Source organism: Pezoporus occidentalis, unplaced genomic scaffold (assembly GCF_034315485.1).
Source record: "Pezoporus occidentalis ecotype Australia unplaced genomic scaffold, CSIRO_AGI_Poc_V1 ctg7, whole genome shotgun sequence".
Taxonomy (NCBI): Eukaryota; Metazoa; Chordata; class Aves; order Psittaciformes; family Psittacidae; genus Pezoporus; species Pezoporus occidentalis.
In genome coordinates this window covers 11,053,642-11,075,288 of record NW_026916052.1, presented here as the reverse complement: position 1 = coordinate 11,075,288, position 21,647 = coordinate 11,053,642, and the positions used below count along the sequence as shown (strand labels likewise).

At 38.9% G+C, this 21,647-nt stretch overlaps 1 protein-coding gene across 7 annotated transcripts in view; it reads right to left on the bottom strand.

Annotated features, from left to right (window-relative positions):
• The window catches only part of MTHFD1L (methylenetetrahydrofolate dehydrogenase (NADP+ dependent) 1 like), a 153,281-nt gene that overhangs the window by 73,046 nt on the left and 58,588 nt on the right, over positions 1–21,647 (bottom strand). For 5 of the 7 annotated variants that reach the window (XM_062641740.1, XM_062641742.1, XM_062641741.1 and 2 more), the window contains 2 exons: positions 18,915–19,026; positions 3,984–4,019 (listed from right to left, as the gene is read on the bottom strand). In XM_062641740.1, the coding sequence (XP_062497724.1) occupies positions 3,984–4,019; positions 18,915–19,026 (148 nt within the window). Of the gene's footprint in view, positions 1–3,983; positions 4,020–18,914; positions 20,455–21,647 lie in introns of those variants that run through there. The other 2 variants (XM_062641747.1, XM_062641745.1) reach the window with 2 other exon arrangements.

Below are 21,647 nucleotides of genomic sequence, written 5' to 3'. Positions count from 1 at the left end.
ATCTACCTGGACTTGTGCAAAGTGTTCGACACTGTCCCACACGACATCCTTGTCTCTAAATTGGAGAGACATCAATTTGATGGATGGACCACTCGGTGGATAAAGAACTGCCTGGATGGCTGCACACAAAGAGTTGTGGTCAACGGCTCAATGTCCAGCTGGAGACCAGTAACAGGTGGTTACTCCTCCTTCAGGGGTTGGTGTTGAGACAAATCTCATTCAACATCAGTCTCCAATTCCACTTTAGTGTTCATGCAAATGAACAAATCACTGTGATGGTTTTGTTTCTTGTTTATAATTACCATAACCTCTTCATGGAATTACTGCCTTTCCAAGCACATCTGGGAATATTTTATCACCTACACATGACAATAGCTCAAATAGAGTGTCATGGTTTAAGCAGCTAATCAGATTTCATCATTATGTTTAATACGAAACATAATTTTTCTCCAACTAAAATTACATTTATCATGCTTCAGCTGCATAAAGTGGTTTCACATTAGCCTTACATTTACATATGTGTTAAAGCCTTAGAGAAAGTGATATTTAGGTTTTGGGTTTTTTTTTAAAGATATTTCACCCACAAGGGATATAAACTGAGGGTAATTTCCAGTGAAAGTAGCTTCTCCCTAGTCAGCCCTTTTTATCAACAAATCAATGTCAAAATAAAACATTTGTACTATAAAGCGCCATGTCAGATGCATACACATGAGGCAAACCTTTAGGACACAAATTGTGAGCCTGGATTCCTGAACAATGTAAAAGGAAATGGAAACTCTGAGCTGCAAGCTGCCATTTACTCCCCACATGTAAACATATCTGTTCTGGTGCAGCTGTCTGCTGGTAAACTCAGGAAAAGAAGAGTTCAAAGTCACAGAAGCACATGAACTGTGAACCTGGAGCTGGAGGCATGCTAGCTGTAAAGTACTGATATGTTCATGTTTAAGTGAAAAATACCAAGGTGCACAACTGCCAAAATAAACTAGGATGATCAGTGATTTCTCTAACAGGATATCATATTTTTGTTAGTATAACTAAGGATGAATAAACCAGATGTTTGTTCATTCTGACTCTGGCAAATGTTTAATGTGAACTTCCATTATTATGACTGATTTTGGAATGTAACAGATACTTTTTTTCTCTCCTATTCCCCCCCCCCCTCCCCACCCTAACAGAGGGAGTTTTCCTGTTCATTTTTCTTCCAGTGCATTCACAGATGGCACTCAATACAGGCACTCACTGCTACCACTGCTGGCCACAAAGTACAGCATCTTTCTGCTGAACATGTTTCGTGGCATGAGGAAAATAATTTGCAGAGGCTAACAAAGTATTATGTTGTTATTGTTAGGCCTAGGAAAAAAGGTAATAGGAAAAATATTCGCCACTTAGTTAAGCAGAACAAAATCTCATTGGAGGTAACAGGCATTTTTCACTCTTTCCTAAAGAAAGATGCCAGGGCAGTATGTGTTCTGCAGAGGTACGGGCACTGCAGTTTTCTGAGTTTTGACCACCAATACACACTTTTGCCTGAACCAGAAGATACAGCAGTCCTGGATTCTTAAGCCAAAGGGATCACATTTTTAACAACTATTAATGGGATTTCTTCTGAAAGAGGTCATAAGCAAAATAAACTTTACTCTCAGAAAGCAGATTACATGAAGTTATGTTCAATAGTAAAAATACTATTCACTTCAGACTCTCTGTATGGAATTCTCTCCAAACATAGACAGAAAAGCCCACCTGCATGAGCATACCCAGAGAGGCACGCTGTAAATGTCCGGTTTCTGGTTCTACTGGCATACCTCCCAAGCTGCAGTACTCAAGTTCTAGCACTTGAGAACCCTCCTAATATAAATTTCTTTGGAGGGAAAAAAGTCTTGTGGAAATTTTCAACTTCTCCACATAAACAAAATGTCAACTGAAACAAAGATTTGCATTCAAGTACCCTGCCATCACACTCCATGACAGTAGCAGTTCCACTCATGCTGCCTTCCTCCAAAGGAGACCTGCCTCCGGTGGTTGACAGTCTCAGGACATCACTGCCTGCCTCCCGGCAGCCAGGGCTGCATGGCGAGCTCAGCTCCTAGGAGTATACTTCATTTAAATGATGATTCCCCTTAACAAACTATTTCAAGCTTTTGCTCAGAAACATTTATTTTTCCATAAGAGATGAACTTTACCATTTAAATGCAGAGCAGCTTTAAGTAAGAAACTAAAGGTTATAGCAAAACCTCTCACAGTTACTCACTTTAGATGCCAACCGCTGTTAACTCTCCAAAAGATTCCCGTACCTTAAACAAATGAATATGCACAATGACTCATACAGATTATTCCCAGACTATAGACAAAAAATGAAAAAAGAAAGTTCACTTTATTTGCTAGAAGCTGAAGATAGCCCTTCAATCTCAATTCTCTAACAATTAAGGATACAATTCCTCTTTGTGGGTTTTAAATGCCTGCTTATATATATAGGCTGCACATGTTGGATTTGAAATTCAAGGGGGGAAATCAAACTGAAAAATCCAGGAGCTGACAGGAGCAAGACAGAAAGCATGCCCTGCACATCTCCACAGCTCTGCTTGCCTCCCCCTCTTGAAAATATGCAGAAGTGCAACTGCAGTGATTCCTTCCTGCAAAGCACCAATTTAGGGCATGGTTTTACACTGTGGCTTGATCAAATGAGCACCCTGCCTTGCTGAAAGGGGAATTCCTGTTCCCTCTTAAGTCTTCCAACATTTACCCCCTGCTCTCTCCCTTCCTCTATGCTGCCCAGACTTCCCACAGGTTTTGGCACTCATCTAATTGGAAGGCAAACTACTGGAATATGCCAACCAGAAAACAAACTGAAAAACACATATCAACTACAACAGAAAAATTTCCACTGAGTTAGATTTGAATCAACTCAAGTGAGACCAGACAAGTGTCTGAACGTGGTCAAAAAAGCAGCAAAAGTAAACAAGCAAAAGCAGAGGAAGGAAGGGAGATACTGATTTAAATGGTAGAAAACTCTTTAATTCATCCCTAGCCACTTTGTCAAACCATACTCTGATATTTCAGATGTAAAACTTGACATGTTTCCACAACTCACTAATAATGAGCTTGTTATTTATATTTATTACTAGAGATTAAAAACCTGAAGACATCTTACAAACCACAAACAATTCATTCTAATATAAATAAAATGAGCTGTATATGGCTTCATGGGCTACATGTTCCTCTGAATTCCTCTGCTAAGTCTGCTGGGTTTTAGTCACTTTCTCTTAACTCCTGTGTCCTATACTTACCTAAAGTCTCATAATTCTTAGGGTGTTGGCCCCTGACAGGAATTGTAATGCATAACGGAATACACAAAACAAATATACACAGTTTCCCCTTTTCTAACCTCCTTTTATTACTATATTAATTAGAAAAGTTCAAACAGAAGAATTGTGAATTTTAGGTTGCATCCTTTTACCATTCATAGCACGTTTCCTTTGAGGTAACAGAATATCATTTGCTCATAAGACAAATGACCATGTTTTTAAAGTGGAGCACAATTAATGACACAGGAATAAGGCAATTACATCATCTCAAGTATCTCTGCTTAAGAGATCATCATGGCCTTTGGAAAAGAATTATTAGCCTTCTGGTAATTACAAAATGAAATCCTCACCACTTTTTTATTTGGAGCTGCATGGAAGGAATAAGTAACAGCAGCACAGATGGATCTTCATTTAATGCCATTCTTGTATAATTCCCCAACTGCAAAGAGTATATTAACTTATGGTACCCCCAGTATTGCCCTAAGTGTTTAAAATAAATTTCATCACATCTAAACCATGTCCATCTGCCTATCTCACTACCAGACTTTCATTTACTTTGACTTTTAAAAGATCCAGTTCTCTGAGGCTTCCACCACAAACTGAAGCTGAGACTGACAGCTCTATTGAGCTTTCAGGTTTTGGATCCTCCTACTCCCCTTGGAAGAGCTATGGAAAATGCACCTTGAACATGCTGTGAAGAAGTCATATTCCAAGCATCTGTAAAACACTGACTTCAAGAAGCAGACAGAGAGCCTGAAGATTTATTCCCTGGAAAAGATCTACCCATTTCACCAAATGACCATGAAGTAACACCTGTGTTAGCACCAATATTGCCTTGAATCATGAAAAAGAAAAGACGGGATGCAAAGGACTTATTCTTGAGACAGAACACCACTTCAGCATACACTCTGGAAGATGACATACATTCTAAAGAGCAGCAGAAATACAATCAGGCAACAAGTGAGGATACGTGTCGCAAATGACAAGTATGCAATTATTTTGCAGCCATACAGGGTGCCCTCAGAGCCTACCACAACTCAGAGACAAAATCCATTTAACCAGCCACCACCACCAGCTGCTGGTTTGTGGGTGCTCATGCACTCCTGCATGACTTCAGATAGGGACAGCCATGAGAGGTGGCAAGGCCAGGAAGTCACCTTGCCAGTCATACATGCTCCTCCTTGCTCTCATCACAAAACAAGAGTGCCTGCACACATGGATGGCAAGAGAGTGGTGTTGGCTGAGTCTGTGGTGGATGTCACACAACAAAGAGCCATCGCTGAATCAGGATGATCAATGCTCCTGTCACTTGGTGCAATCACCCGAGGCATACCAGGCACGGAGTCATCAATCACTGAAGTGTAAGCCTATCCCATAATGCATGCAACTATTCGCCTTGGGCTGCTGCCTTGTTAAAACTCCCCCAGCCGCTTCACCAAGGCACACATTTTGAGAAGTATCCACATTCTGCCCTTCTAAAAACCTGAGGAGTGCTTGCTTATTATGATAATAATTTCACCCATGACTTAGGAACTGTCTTTCCAGTATATGCATGTAGTGAATCCTCCTCCTTTGTGACTGCCCTGAGAGGGGACACAACACCATTCTTGACAAAACTACTAAGCCATGTTTTAGAAATTCATGGCAAAGAGCATCTCCCGTTATGTATCCCCAAGAAGAAGAGTATTCCATGGCACTAGCAGTTTGTCTTGATAAAAAAAAAAAAGCCCAGGGAAACATCCGATGCGAAGGCAAGTTACTATACAAGACTATCCCAAGAGCTTATCTTGGGGAGCTGAGCACTGGCAGAAATTCTACAGAGTGTAATGCACGTACCAAACACATACAGAATTTAAAATATCAATACACAGAAAGACTTTCCATGGAGAAAGCAAGCACCAGATACTGTTAGTAATATTTTAGGAAATGGGAAAAAATGCCTAGCAGCATACATGCGGCATAAGCCACAGAAGAGCAGATGAGGGTAAAAAAAATAAGCATGTAAAGCCCACTGTGCTGCACAGACTTTGTGAAATAGCCACATGCACAGAGAAAAGCAGCAAAGCAACTCTGGAAACCATGAAAGCTTTTGAGATGCAAGCCCTCCAATATGTTTTGAGGTAGGCATTAACTTGATTGTAATCATCTATGTACTTAAAATAAATTGTACAAACCCAGTATCTGAACCTCAACTCAAAGTGTAAGATTAATGGCTTCTGCCAAACTTATGAATATGTATTTACGGTTTTCTTTATAATTTTTGGATGAGGATAAAGGACTCAGATGTTTAAAACTGCTGTGGAAAATAACAATGTCTGTTGAACCATACGTGTGTGTATACATGTAATCTATCTTAGAGTAAGAATCACAAACTGAGGAGACTGAAGGTACTAAGGTCACACACCAGCAAATTCCACATGGAGAAGGAGTTTCCTACATGGATTTCTCAATTAAGAACATAACTGAAACTGAAATCAAACTATTATTCTGCTAGAGTACAAGACAAATCCATTCAACTGCTCATGGCTAAACCAATTCTATAATGCTTACTGTGAATTTATCCACTTAACCACAATTCAGGTAATTAAGGCAATAGAACTGCCATTGCAAACTACCCATTACCAGTTCTAAAATATCTGTACATTATTAGTAGATCTCCCTTTACTACAGATTTTAAATTATTATTCTTTTTTTAGTCTTCTTCATAATTGGCCATCATCTTGTCATCTCAGCTACTCTGTTGCCTTTAGCCCTCCCCCTCATTTTTGTGCTTTCTCACCCCTCATGCAGCAAAGGACCCCAAACAATATATTGAATTAATAATGGGTTGTAGAAAAAGCTGAACCTGCAATTCTTGATTTATGAAGCTGTTACTCCGCCTCTTGGGAGCTCTGTTTGAGATGCAGTAGATGGAGGCGGCAGATAGATGCAGCGTCCTCATGCATGTAAAACATCTGCTGTCCCTGAAGCTTCATTCCCACTCTGAGCTTTTAGTCAGGGCTAAGCTGAAGATACATTACAAGCATGTGCCTTATTACTGCAGGAAGCAAAGTTGAAGAGTTTGAGATTGTCAGCTTCAATAAAGCTGTCAGCATAGCAAATGAAGAATAAAGAGACCCACCATGTAAAAGACAGATAGGCCACCCAAAATTTAAAAATAGTTGTAACCCACATTTTCTCTTACTGTATTTGAATCTAATCTGCTTTCTCAAGCAAATCAAATTAATTACACAGCAGTTTTATATAACTACAAAAATAAAATTGCAAGGTCAGAGCAGCAAACTGACCCTGATATACCATTTAGGATATTAATCTTTTCTTTTAATGTATTATTTTATAGAATCAAAGACCCTTCAAATATTGTCAACATCTGACCTTCAAAAGCACTCTGGCTTTCTGCCAAAGCAACACTTCCCATTAACAAATCATAGTGGCCATACATAACCTAGGATTATTTGCAATGTAATTAATATGTTTAAAAATGGAGAAATGGTTCTGAAACAAATTTATATCCCTAGTTATGGATTCTTGACATTTTTCTTTAAGGCTAATCGCACCAGGTTATAAGATCAGATACGTAAGCAAACCTAATTTCTGTTTTCAAAGGGAAATACCTATTTTTCTGTTAAAACTATTTAGAAACTTCCAGCATGTAACAACACATCTGGTTTGTTGTTTGAAAACTCAAAAACTCCAACAATTTGAAGTCAGTGTACTTTCAGAGAAATCACATTTATTTTTCTTTATCATAGAGTACTTCATAAAGTTTATGAAGCAAAACAAAACACCTTCAAATAAAAATCTTAGGAACTGTCTTTATGTGCATTTTTCTTCCAAGAACATCTAAAGGCATACCCTTAAACCTTTTCTGCAAACCATGACATTATTTCAATTGGGCTGGTGGGGAGGGTAGCACAGGCCAAGAAGTAAGTATTTTGGAGTCCTGATCCCAAAGAAAACAGCCTAGCTTTGAACAATTCTCCCTGAAATGCCTATTAACTGAGCTCAGTGTGCATGATGTTTATGGAATACCAGTGGAAAACAGCAAACCAGCTCTGCTAAATACAAACTTGTACTAGACTATATTAAAATTCTGCCAACTATAACCACCATAATAAAAAATGGAAATACATGCATTTATATTCTCATTACATTTCACATTTGTGCTCACTTCTCTGAGCACTGAAGATTTAAGACAACAGTTCACAAAGTAAACAAACATTGCACCATCCATACTTGCATATCATTAACAATTTTAATTATAAAAGCTTTCAGAAAACAAAGCACTCCCGTCTGCAGATTCAGAACACTGGCTCAAAAAATAAAAAGCAAAACCAGTTTCTCCAACATGACAGAAATGTCTGAACAAACTGAATACTTATGCAAGTAGTCCATAAAAAGAACATTAGAATTCAATATCAAAAAGCAAGGAAAACAAAAAAATCTAATAAAGAGCTTTCATTTTCAAATGATATTAAAAATAAACCATCCACGAAAATTAAAATTCAGCCTTTGAAATGGAACTTGAACTCTTTATGCATACTCTGCCCTGCTGACCCTTGCTAAAGGGTGTAAGACAATATGAAATACAAATGGGGAGAGGATGATGGATTTTCTGCCAAATAACCCTAAGCAAAAGTAACACTGTTAGCTAGGGAGCCTGCTTTTATTTCCTTTGCCAAGTGATGAATTAAGTGAACTTCCTAGCATGTATGATGTTCTATTGTTTGCATTTTTTTAACCTCTAGTTCTTTTCTTTTCACAAATAAAAGCAATGCAACCAGTAGGTAACAAAAGAACAAAAGGAACTGTTTAGTTGCTTCTTATGAGTTGAGAGTTTTAAAACTAGGTAAGATTGCTAACTTGGGGAGGAAAGAGAACATAAACTGGACAGAAGTTGCAATGTCATCAGTTTCTACTCAGTAGAATGGTATTTTATTTATCAGGAACTGGGCAGTACCTCTACTTTCTGAATGACTGACAGATGCTTCCTATCTATTTTTACCTCTGGATAACTGTCCTGAGACTCAGAATAATGGATAGCCTTTAACAGTTGTACACTCTATACTTTTAATTTATGAATGTCATTGACAGAGGAACGAGTTGTGTTAAGCTCTAACATGTTGCAGAAGAGGTCAGCATACAGGGCATTAAAATACCATGTCAGCTTGTCAGTGAATTCCTGATGCATGTTTAAGTACCAGCAGCTGCCATGGCTTTACAAAAGACCCGTTGCCATAAAGTTCCTATTATTGTAGTGTTCACAACTCCCCATTTGCTATGGTGAGACAGTTCTTGCCTCCAAGAAAGTTTATAAACTGAATAGGCAAATTGGGAAGAATTGGATTACGTATGCAGGCATGGGGGCTGAAATTGCTTCAGGCCATGAAGCTAGTCAAGGATGAAGGTTGCCTCAGCCACGGAAAAGACCAGGAACTGTCAATCAGAGAATGTGTGCTGCTGGTGACAAGCTATGGACTCAGCAGCATTGTCTTCTCACCTTTTACCAGGCAAGAAAGAAGAGAAAGAACAGGTCTCCTCAAGCCACCATCTCTTTCAGGAGCCAGCTAGCAGGAACATTCATGTTGCCCTTCCTGCCTCCCCAGCATCATCGGCCACCCCCCACCCCCCATACATTCCCAACCCAAACACTATCTCACTGCACCTCTCTTCTACTCTGAAAATCCGTATGAGGAGAAGAAAGCATGGATTTCTCTAATAAGCTATGTATGTCCAGTTCTTTGCTTGCTTCTGACCCAGCCATCTCAGTTACAGTGTGCTTTTTCGTTCAGCACATGACAAACACATACATGTGCCACTTCGTAGCTCTTAGTCTGTGAAAAAAAACATTTAATTCCTTTGCCAGCGAGGCTCAGAGCAGCATCCATCCACCAGCATTGTTCCAAAAAAGCCCCCTGAAAACAACCATGCAAACCTATGCTCTTTCTTCATTATTTTCTATCATATCATCATTAGGTTTTAAATTGCTTTCCTCACACTAAAATCACTTCACCTATGAAATCAAACTCCTCTAAATAATACACTAATTAAAATGCCTGGTCTTTCACATGACATCTGGCATGAGAACAGTAACTCCTGGTCACTAGAAAGAAACACAATCATATACATAGCTTTGTTATTATGCAGGGTGGACTTTCTGAGCAGAAGACACTTAACTATTAATTCGTGAATAAGCTCTAAAAGAAAGGAAAAGACAGACGGAGTTACTACAATAGAGAATGAGCGTCAGAGCCTGCAAAAGAAATTAAAACAAAGTGGTCTTCAACAGCACAAATTAAAAAGTAGAAGTTAATAAAATGAGATCCTTATAAGATATTAAAGATGGAACTAAAAACCCAAAGTGCACAAAAGCTGAACGCACTACTCTTAACAAAGACTGAACCAGGAATTTAAAAATCCTGGAAGGAAAAAAAACCAACAAAACCAAACACAAATCTTTTATCAGCATTTTAAACAAGTTCCTTTTCTCTTGGTGCCTTGTACCTGAAAGTTTTAAAACCTGTATTTAAGTAATGTAAATGGAATGGGGGGAAATCTGAGTGACCACAGGCTTAATGGTTTCTAAACAGACTTTTAAGAGAAGAGTAACTAAAAAAAAAAAAAAAAAAAAAAAAAAAGAGAGAGGTAAGAAATACAACCTCCGTCTACAAAAGGCAGGCTATGTCAGATACAAACTTTCTCTGGTAATGAAAATGTGACAACATCTCATCAATATAGCCTTCAGGAAAAAACCTGCTTCAGCAATATGTACAAATGTGTTAGCAAGGCTAGAAGAAAATCATGATTACATGACTAAGAGAGAGGAGAATAGGCAGCCATGATAGGAGAACTGTGGCGCAGGAGAGAGATCCAGCCTGACCACTCTCATTTACTATTTGCTAAACAACCTCAGCAGAAAGCCTGAGGAAAACTGATGGAGTTCACTAGTGATGCCAAAAGTTTGAAAGCATCACCAGTGTGGAGAGGAGCTAGGAACTAGGACATCACACAGGAAAAAGCGGAACTTCATACTTGCAAACCTCAGAGAAGAGTTTGGGAGTCTAGCAGTATTAAAGCAGTCACAGAATGAGTGATGTATGGAAAATGAGGGGAAAAAAGGTGATCGATCTAAGGTTAAAGGCAAGAGTAATCTTGCAGAGCTCTGCGCATGCACCTATGCTGAAGAAAGTGAACATGGTAATAGATGTAGAAACTAATAAAGCAGATAAGGCTCTGTTACAGGAATGGCAAGCCTAGCACGAAGTATAAAAGATCCGAAAAGCTGTGCTTGTTTAGTTAGACAGACAGTATAAAAATTATCGACTAAGAAAGAGAAGAGTAAGCTGGAACACAGTATTACAGGACAAGAGCAAACTAGTCCAAATTGGCCATGGAAACCCAGCTAGCCCACCAGAAGCAGCAGCAAGAGTTAAAGATCCTAGCAAGTTTCAAACTGGAGCTCAGTCAATTTATGAAGGAGATCATCTGATGTGCTTGTCAGATAAAGCAGAGAGCTTGGCTAAATGGCTTATGATTTATCATCAGATGTTCTTTTATGCCTGTAAATTGCCCCTCATCATTCTGGATATCAACAACAGATTTGGGAATGTACATTTACAAATACATTTTGTAGCAAGGAAATGCCAAGTCAATTTATAACACTTGCATTTTTCTTTAAAGGGAAGAAGGCAAAATCTCAATACAACATAGTCCATAATTTGGGAGCTTTTATTTTCAAAATAGCATCAACTCTCCTTATTGGGCAAAACAACGCTTTTTAATGTACTATTAGTTAGACGTAATTCAGTAGTTCACCAGCAATATCAACTTCCAGCTTTGAGTTTAACTTTGCATAATTTACAAGCTCTTGAATTAATTCAATTTTGAAATAGTGACATATGATACCAAGATCAATGCCAGAATGCTTCCCAACACACAAGAACATCCAGGACACCTCCATTCTACCTAATCTTCCTTCTGAAAAGCTTTATTTTGCAATGTATGCTAAAGATCAGAACTGTCAGAAGAAAAAGCTACATGATACCTGCAGCGAAAATATGGAGTCACTCAGAACTTTCTCAAGGACACTGAATATACTCAGATGTAGGAAAAGTTTTGAGTCTCATTTGGCATAATAATTCATAAATTATTTAAAGACTGTTTTAAGCATTTCTGCAATACAAAGTAATTTAAATCATTGTTACCTGACTTTCAATGACAGTAATCTGTAAGCAAAGGAAGCATGATTTGCACCCAGATTATTTGTGACAGGGCAATAAGTTCAACTTTCAGGAACTCTGACTTCCTGTCAGTGAAGGAAAATGTGTTGCACTACATTCCTTGTCTCTGAAGAGTTTCCAGCTTACTGGTAAGAAAATTTGCTAAGATTTTAAAAGCAAAGCGGAACAGGAGATTTTTTTTTGTTTGTTTCATTTTACAACATGTGAAAGAAATGGAACTACTTCAGCAAATATGAAGAAAGTAATAAAAAGGGCACCTGAGGTATGAATGGCATCACCATTCACAAGGGAATGGCAAAGATTTGCAGATCTTCTAGCAGTAATGGTACCTTATTTTCAATGTGTGGTATGCTGCATCTTGCACTATTAGATCATGATTTTAAAGCCTTGCAACAATACTAGCACAGTATCACCTTCCTTCCCCCCACCCTACTGCCACAGTTGTGCTAAGTACAGTGGCTTGAACAGCTGCACCATGAATGGGATCACAGAAAATATTGTTAAAGCCTTGAACAACCCTTATCTAGTCTGTAGCACACATGTTTCAGAGTAGGCCAGGAACACCTACATAGATAATGCTGTCAACCACCTTGTACCATGAAACCTTAACCTTGCTTTAACTCCCTAAGCAAGAAAAAAAACACAAAAAATATCTGAACATAATCGCATTGCATTTTGTTTCTTGTGTGAATACAGAGTGAAGAAGTCAGAGATGAAATAACACAAGCTAGAAAGCCAATGGACAGAATCTCAAGAACTAAAGCTCTCTGGAGGGGTTACCACATGGAACCCCTGTCTGGTGGTACCGAGCAACAAAAAAAAATAAAATTAAATCCTCAAAGTCAACATTTGAGTGTAGCAACGTTGTATGTACTACTGGTGCCAAAAGAATTTTAGCCAAAGTATTTGGGCTATATTTCCTTTTTAGAAAAAAGACTACTACTAAGAAAATAATGTCTTATGACAGAAAAAATTAAATCTGCTGCAGATTATTCACTTAGTGCATTAAACACATACAACTTTTATACGGTGGTTTATAACCCTGTTATACAATATCTGCTCTGAGAGTATGTCAAATGGACACCTTTCAAAATACAACTTTGTGGGTACTAAACAGATAGAGCAGATAACACTATTAGTTTATTCTAACAAGAGCACCAGCACAATAAAAAGAGTCAATTACTTAGTTTATAAAAATTTACTGATCTATTTAAGTTTATACCATTAAAAATGTGCAACAAATTCTTTCCAATTACACCAAGTCCACCAACTAAAGAAAGTAAATCTTTCTTAAGAAAGGCACCAACAGCTTGCAATAGGCCTCCTCTTGTCACCTGATACAATAACAGGAAATAAAAAGTCACACTCGACCTTGCCTAGCACACCCTGCTCTCAGCCTTGAATGGCACACAGCTTATTAGGAATAGAAAAGAAAGCAATAGCCAAACTTATAGTCCAAGCCTGAAAAACAAACTTCAAAATTACTTTGTATTAGGATTCCAAAAACATATTCATGCTTTTCTTGTCTTCAGTTTACCACAATCCCTCTCCTCAGCTGAAACACCTTCAACGGATTAAGGCGATATATGGGAGAATCTGCTAAATTGTTTATTGCAATAATTTCTGACACACTGACAAATATGACTCAGGAAAACTTATTCCTCTTCCTTTTTCACCTTTTAAGCCTTCAAAACACCTCTTAGGCAGCCTGTATTCACTGAATACAAACCTGATAGTTTACCCTTTCTATTCACCTTAACAGGGTATTAAAGAAACAATCTGATGCAGGAAAAAAACTTGCAGTATTACAAGGCAAGTATTTTGTTGCATTAAGCCAACAGAGGAGTAGGAATGAACGCTGTCAGAGAAACAAATACAACAATTCTTTGTTCACTTAGGGTAATCACTCTAACCTGGACATCCAGAAACCTGGTTAATGTACTTGTTTGCAAAAACTGTCATGGCGCTTCTGAAACAATGAACATCTTCCTCAAAATAATGGTGGGAAGCTATGGAGGAAAGAAAGATGAGGTACAGGGGCAATTTCAAAAGAAGACTTTCAGCAAATCAAAATGCACTCCCCTGAACCATGAAATCAGAATGCAAACACAAGGAGAAACGTGTTCAAAATAAAAGGTTTACAGAAGCAGCAACTTTATCCTCAGGCCTGCCAGTAAAAACTTCAGTTGTAATTTATACTAGGCGTGGCCTTCAGTATTAACCAGCTTCTGCGGATACGCTACAAGAAGACAGCAATGAAGAACAAAATGGGAATGAAGCAGGTTAACACCACAAAACAAAACAACAAAAAACCCAGAAAGCAGAAACTGCCTAAATACAGAATAAGGTAGGTTTCCCCACTCAGTCCTAGCACAGAACTCAGCTTAAATGTCAAGCTCATTTCCCTGCCACTGCTGAGATGTCAGCTGTCCTTGCTGCTTAAATATTACCGTGAACCAAAAGCAAGTGGTATAGAATTGAATAAGCAAGACATTTTAGGCAACCGTTATACAAAAGGAAAATTAAATGTCAGAAAAAGACTTCAAGCTGCTGCCAGAGGAGCTAAAGACGTGTGAGACCACAAAGCTCTGATAATAACTGTGAAGATCAGTATGTTCAGCATGACACACATGCCCCAGTGTATTACTTCCCAGACCATTGGCACAGCTGCCTCACACGGCCCAGCTGCTGTGCAGCACCCAAACCACTCACAGGGGCTGCCTGAGCTTCAAGGGGCCATGCTCGGTCACAGCAAGGATGGGGGGAATTTGCAGGGAAGCCAACAAGAAGCAGTAAAAGGCTGAGAAGATGAAGTGCAAGCCAGCCTATGCCTGCTGAGACAGACTGAGACCTCAAAATTAGAGCAAAAAGTCTGAGTTGTGAGTACGTAGCAACATGGCTCAGGGAAAATGGAATTAACAAGCTGAGCCAAAAGGCTTAGGCTATCTCCACCTTAATGAGGGCCTGTGATTCACTTGGATACCTGAAACTGAAGCAGGGAATGCCTTCAATTAGGGAGAGTTCGCAACAGGACTCAATGGTTAAACTTTGTTTAGAATTTTTTCTCAAACCAGACTGTCTACATGGTTGTAACTGACACTACTCAATAGGCGCAGCACACTGCAGTTCCAGCTGCAGAGCAGGCACAGAAACAGACAATGCAGGCCAGAGAGAGGAAGACAGCTTTACAAATGAAATGAAGAAGAAGAGGATCTTTTTTTTTTACCTTGGCCATGGCACACAGTCACACAAACAATGGGATCTACACAACAGACTGGTTTCTCACTACTCACCCTCCTTTGCACTAGCTGGGGTGTTTTTGTGACTCTGGGCTGAACTGCTTCTGTGTTAAGTCAGCAGAAAACTAAGCCAACAAAAAGGGCAATAGGTTTCTGCCGGGATGTCATGCAAAAACAGTTGAGCACAGGCTGAGAAAGGAGACAGGCTTAGCTGCTCTGTCAATGCAGGCTCAGATAAACTAGTGCATCCACAGTAGCTTTACTGGCACTTTAAAGCTCCAAATATTATAGCCAAATGAGGCTATCATATTATAAATATTTATTTCAGCAAACCCACCATCTTCTGTGGCATTATCTCACCTTCTCCCTGTCACACATATAACTGTTTGCCCAGGCACTGTCTGTGAGGGGAAGGAAAGGGATTTTTTTGTTGTTGTGGTTGTTTTCAGTCAAGACCAACTCTCCAGTTCATCATGTGGCTCTACGAACAGGTGTGCTGGACTGGAAACAGCAGCTGGAGGAAAGAGGTTGCTTAAACAGGGACAAAAACCAAAAGATGCCTATATTTGTAAAATTTGTACAAATTCAGGCCATGCTATTCTCCTTAGTACTGTCTACACACTTAGCAGGAGGTTTTGCTCTAGAACAACTATGGCTTAAGTAAAAAATTAAAGAATAAATATATAAAATACATAAAACAATATAAATATACATATGTATTATGTATATCATCATCCCATCTCACAGTGAATGAGCTAGCATTAAGATACATTAAGATATTTATTCTACTATACAGGAAATCAATTTAAATGCTGGCTCTCTCACACATTTCTTATGTTCCTGCTTTGTATTTAGCTACACAAGGCCGAGAGCCTATCTCATGAATTGGGCTCCCTAAAAGCCTTTTGTCAGTTCTGCCCATTACCTTACACTATTACCAGCACCTCCTGGACTCTTTCATGATCTTATGCAACAAACCTATATGGCAAAACATGAACTCCAATCTCTTGCACAAGAACCTAATGAACGTCAGATGCAATGGGGGGAACGGATGAACTGCACAAGAACACTGGCAAATGAGAAATGTGAAGCAGTGAAAATGTTTACTTTGAGCAAGAGTAATTAAACTTGCTCAGCTAGTTACAGAACTGCAGCAGAGTTGCCTTGCACTCCTACTGTTTGAATTAAACACAGGATCAGCTTTCCTCCCTGTGTTTCAATGGCTGTATGGGGTTTAGGCACACAACACATGGAGCAAAATGCAGTGAAGTTTCTTCCTAACTGCTTTGCTGGGTAGCTTCACAAGGCACTGGGCTGTCTCCCTGTATGGGCATCTTGTCAATGCGGACTGGTACACACTTTGTAGCTGTCATTTTAGACTTCAGTTATGTAGGGTAGCATAGGGCAGTATTTAGTAATACCAAATGCTACATGTAGTCTCTGCCCACGTGCTCTGACTGGTTACCAAAACCAATGTACCTTAAACCATAAAGCTTATGGTAATTACAAGCATTAGAACAAAAATTTACAGTTGTGACTACCTAAAAAGTTTATTTAAGTAGGCCACTCTAGGAACTGTGGCTTTTAATAATCTAACAATGATCTAAAAATCATACTGAAGTTCTTTGCTCATGAGAGCAAAGGCAGGCTCATTTTGAAGTCAGTTTCATGGGGATTTGTGGTCTGTAGAATAGAATTTGAAAAAGAGCCTTTAGCTGGCAACACACAAAGGTTTTCTTCTATTGCAGCTACACTGCTTTATCTCCCAACAGAGAAACTGGGGCCAAAGACAAACAAAGCAAAAAAGAGTGTTAAAGACAAACAGGTGGATAAGACAAAAAAGCATGAAATGTAAGGGTATGTTCTCAGTGCCTGAGGGAAGCACTGAATGGAAGGGAATCCAAACCCAAGGTGATACTTTTCAGTATCCAAAACCTGGATCTAGACCCAAGACTGCTGCCAAAATACTTCCATTCAGACAATATAAAACAGACTTCCCACTTGAAAAGATTGCTTACTGGAAAAACAAAGTCAATTCATTCAGCCTATGAAAAATGTTAGCTACTCTAAATGCTTTTGCTCTTCGTTCCACAAAGCCTTATAACAACAAGCATGGCATAATGAAACGCCAATTCTACTTTCATTGAGTAAATGTATTCAGAATGTAAAATGTTCTTACTTTGAATGGATGTTTGATCATTTGAGGGAAATGAACAAACCCCTTAGCTGTACAACAGTAATATTGAAGAAAACAACCATCTTCCTTGACATGACCATCATGCATTTTAAAAAGGAAACACAAACACGTAACACATGCCCAGGCTACCTTGAAAACCCCATGTTTCACCACCTTAACTGCAATTCTGTATTTTCTTACACAGGTCATCACTTCCCTGGCTGCTACTGCCTAAAGCAAGAGCAGAATACTGAATCCAGTGTTTCCCAAGAATTCTCTTGCTATCAAAATATTACATGCTAATACCCAACAATCTTTGCAAACTATATTGAATCAGAAGGGCAGAAGTTAGGCAAAACTGACTCTAGGAATTAATGGTGTTAATGTCCTAACAAAGACCTAAAAATCATTGTGCGCACTTTGCTACTCCATTTAAAAAATTAAATGACACCCCCCCCAAAAAAAAAAACAAACACAACAAACCAAAGGATGGAGAACATTTCTTCTAGGCACAGAATGCTCAGGGAGATCAGAAACTTACTTCTATAAAGATGAGTATGTAAAAATAAGAAAAAAGAAAAATCAACAAATACTCTTTAAAAAGAAGCTCTCAAGATAATGGAATACAGGTAAATAGATTCTCTACTTGTTCAACCTTTATTTTTTATACAGAGAACACCAAAGGAACATATTTCTTCAGTTATTCCACCCCCCCCCCCCCCCCCCCCAAATCAGTATGATCTACAACAGGATTCAATCCTTTATTTTTATTAGTATTAATTTTTGGTATTTTTAAAGATTTCTGTAAGAAGATATTCCTCTACCTTCTTGTACACTAGTCAACTACTCTATATAAGAAACCTTTTCATTTTCTACCTGCAAGTATTTAAGTTGTTTCATAACATAACATAAAGCATACACATTCTGTAACGATGCAAAACACTTCTTCCATCCTTTCCACAATTACCAGTGACTTGCAACAGAAACAATACTTCCAGGTAGTTTGTTTTTCTATGTTATTTACAGCAATATATTGGTAAAACATAAGCATATACATATGTTTTTCTCTCCTAGTTTAAGGACGATAGCATAAGAAACTTCATGTTTCATGTTACTGCACCTCTTCAAGAGCATTGCTCCACAGGAACTCAAAAGTTCAACTTTAGGATTAATGTAAGCCAACCTGGGTGTTCAGGAGACAGATGAGGATGGCTGCAGCAGTGCAAAGGCTGCTACCACAAAGCAGCAATGCCTCTTTCATTTTATTAATTCTAAAATTTAAACATGCACAATAATTTTTATAGAAAGTAGTTCACTATTCGGCCACAAGTTTATTTTGCCTGTAACTATAACAGTAAGTTCTAAATGTCTAGTGTTGCTTGTGCAGGACAAAGTCGCACTATAAAAAGAGCCCGCCCACTCACATGATTTCATGGGAACAGGAGGGCCTCACTATGAGGTTTTACAATGCAGCTGAACCAACCTAATGGCGCACTGCCACCAGAACAAGGCAGTCTTACTCTTTCTTCTACCACGTTCCCTCTGCTGTTCTGCTGCGCTGGCTCAGAACATCTGACCCATGATTTGGCTGAGCTTGCTGAATTGGCAGAAAAATAATTCAGCAGGAAAAGGGAAGGGGTTTTCGGTTTACAAAGAGAGGTCAGATGAATACTAATACAAAGAATTACAGAACACCTCTTTCAATGCAGTCCAGACATTCAGCTGGTTCAGTCATCTTGTGGAATCTCAAACATGGTAACAGGAACACTTGAGACAAAGGGCAGGGTAACAGAAGAAGTGTTTTGGTTTTTTGTACATTCACTTTAAGATTATTACCAATACTAGCATAAAACAAAGGAGCATTCTTCTCTTTCATTGCTATTTTATCTGTTCATTTACATCACTGTTTACCAACTCACCAACACACCATAATATTATAAACAAAATAATCACTCACCTACAAATCCTTTCTCTCCAACTAATTTAAGGGCAATTTTATCTGCCAGAACAGAAGAATTTCCATGTGCAATATTAGCAAAAGGTCCAGCGTGAACAAATACTGGTGTTCCCTGAATGATAAAAAAATACATATTATTAATTTAATGAATATGTGTTGTGGTTTAACCCCAGCCACTCGCTGACTCTCCTCCAGTGGCATGGGGGAGAGAATCAGAAGAGTAGAAGTAAGAAAACTCATGGGTTGTACATAAAGACAGTTTGCTAGGTAAAGCAAAAGCTGCACACACACAAGCAAAGCAAAACAAGCAATTCATTCACCATTTCCCATTGTCAGGCAGCTGTTCAGCAATCCCCTGGACAGCAGGGCTCCATCATGTGTAATGGTTACTTCAGAAGACAAACACCATCACTCCAAACATCGTCTCCCCCACTTCCCTTCTTTCTTCTTCCCTCAGCTTTATATGCTGAGCATGACACCATGTGGTGTGGGACACCCTTTTGGTCAGTTGGGGTCAACTGTCCTGGCTGTGTCCCCTCCAACTTCTACTGCTCCCATTTTCCTCATTGACTGTAATTGCCATTCCTATGCAGGCAAAGCAGCCAGCAGAAGCAATGAAGGACCAGAGTTGATGGTTAAGGAGCTGGAGACAGAGATGGCAAGGAACATGGTTGGGATGCAGTGGGGATACTGACATACAATGGAAAAAGAAGGCACCACTGCTACAGAGTGCCTGGGAACCCAGGTGCAGAACCAAATTCCCCTAAATAGACATTATACAAATACGTAAGGAAAACAGACTCTGCAGCATGGACCAATCTAAACCAGCAAAAGAATACGAGTAAGTAAATCAACTAGGTATAAGGAAATTTGTCAGACAGCAAGCAATTCTCAGCTTCCCTATTACCTTTTTTGGCAGGCATGCCAAGGAAAGAAAAAATGATAAAATTAGCATCTACAGAAAGGGATTAGGACTAGGCAAAATAATACAACTGCTATCTTTTTTTCAAGTCAGAATACACAGTCAGACAGAAGGATGTAATTTCAGCTCTCTTACTATAAAACATTCTGGCAAACAAATCCCATTGTTGTGTTAATGCTTTCAAAATGGCCAGATAGTTAAAGTAAAGGTAAGGAGGCAACTTTAGATTACCACCATCAATGCTCTTCACACATTCTGTATTAGGAGCTACTGCCAAGCTACAGGGCAATCTTCCTAAATTTTGACCAGAAACACCAATTAAGGAGGATTGTGTTCCATGGATCAGCTGTAGATCACATCCAACAGCCCCATCAAACACAACATGGAAACTATTAACCACAGAAGCTGGTTGTGTGTACCCCCCCCTCATCTAGTGCTTAAGAAAACAATCTGCACAGATAAAAAATGCCCATATTTTCCATAAAACACCAGAAAAATTTGATTACAGTCATGAAATACTTCTAACTCTAGAAAACAGATTTTTCTGTTTCAGTAATGCTGAATACAAATCACATGCAAAACATCAACAAGAAACATCCTGCTACTTCCTTTATATGTATATATTATATGTATATATATGTATATATTATATGTAACTAATTGTTTTGTTCAGACAAATAACTTTTTAGCTTCTGGCACATTAAACTTCAGGTTTGTTTTAACAAATTGGGTGCTGTTTTGTTCAGGTTTTTATGTTGGGTTTGTTTTGGTTTTTTAAATTAAGAGTGGAAAAGGGAGAATATGCATACATATGGGTATGGGATATTCTCCAAAACCTATGTAATTAAGCTACAACTCAAGAAAACTTTGCCTCATATATGTTAGAGAAGAAACAGGAGCAGAAGAAGTAAACAGACCAGAAATCATGCTCTGTAACAAGAGGAATGATGTAGACTGTTATCATGAGCAGATGCAACCACAGCCGGGGAGAAGGCAGCCCAGCCCATACTGCGACAACTGTGCAGAGAGACAGGACCAGAAGGATCTCCCAGAATGCTCCTGGTGCAACTGTGTTTCCAAGAGTTCATCCACACAACAGGGATAAGAAGGAAATTTTGACTGCGGGATCCAACATCCAGAACACTGGAAGTCAAGAGGCCCCTGCCACTAACTTGAAATCCAAACAAACTACTAAACCACTGGCATGGAAGATGCTCCTCTGGAGTTCTGAAATCAACCAAAAGAAAAGGAGTCATTTGAATGTTTGTTTGTTGCTGTTTTGTTTTTTTTTTTTTGAAAGGCAATCCCAAAATAAATACAGTCTAAGTACTGAAGGGTGTGAACTCCAGTAGGACCTCAGGAGCCTCAAGCACACCTTGGAACAGGGACAACAATGCCTTCTTGGGCCAGCTTCAGTGACTCTCTGTCAGCCCATCCATCCCACTCTGCAGAGTACCACTTATTTTCGGTACACTCTTAATAAACTATATGGAGAAACAGTGGCACAGGGATGTATTCTGCTGAGTGCTTTCAGTACAGGAAATGTTATTATCTAAATTTTAGTAAAAGAAAATAAACCCAGAATGTCAATAAATATCTGAAGTTATCTGGCTGCGAGAAGGCTGTTTAAAACACTTATTACCATCCTCCCCTCATCTTTACTGAGTGGCACTTCAAATGTAACACGAGCAGGCTGTCCCAGAGCAGCCAGCCTGCAACTACAAAGAGCTGTCCCATAGAGCAGCTCCTCTGTTATGTGTGGTATAAATAAATGCTAACCATTAAGGGATCAGTTCACAAGGGAACAAATC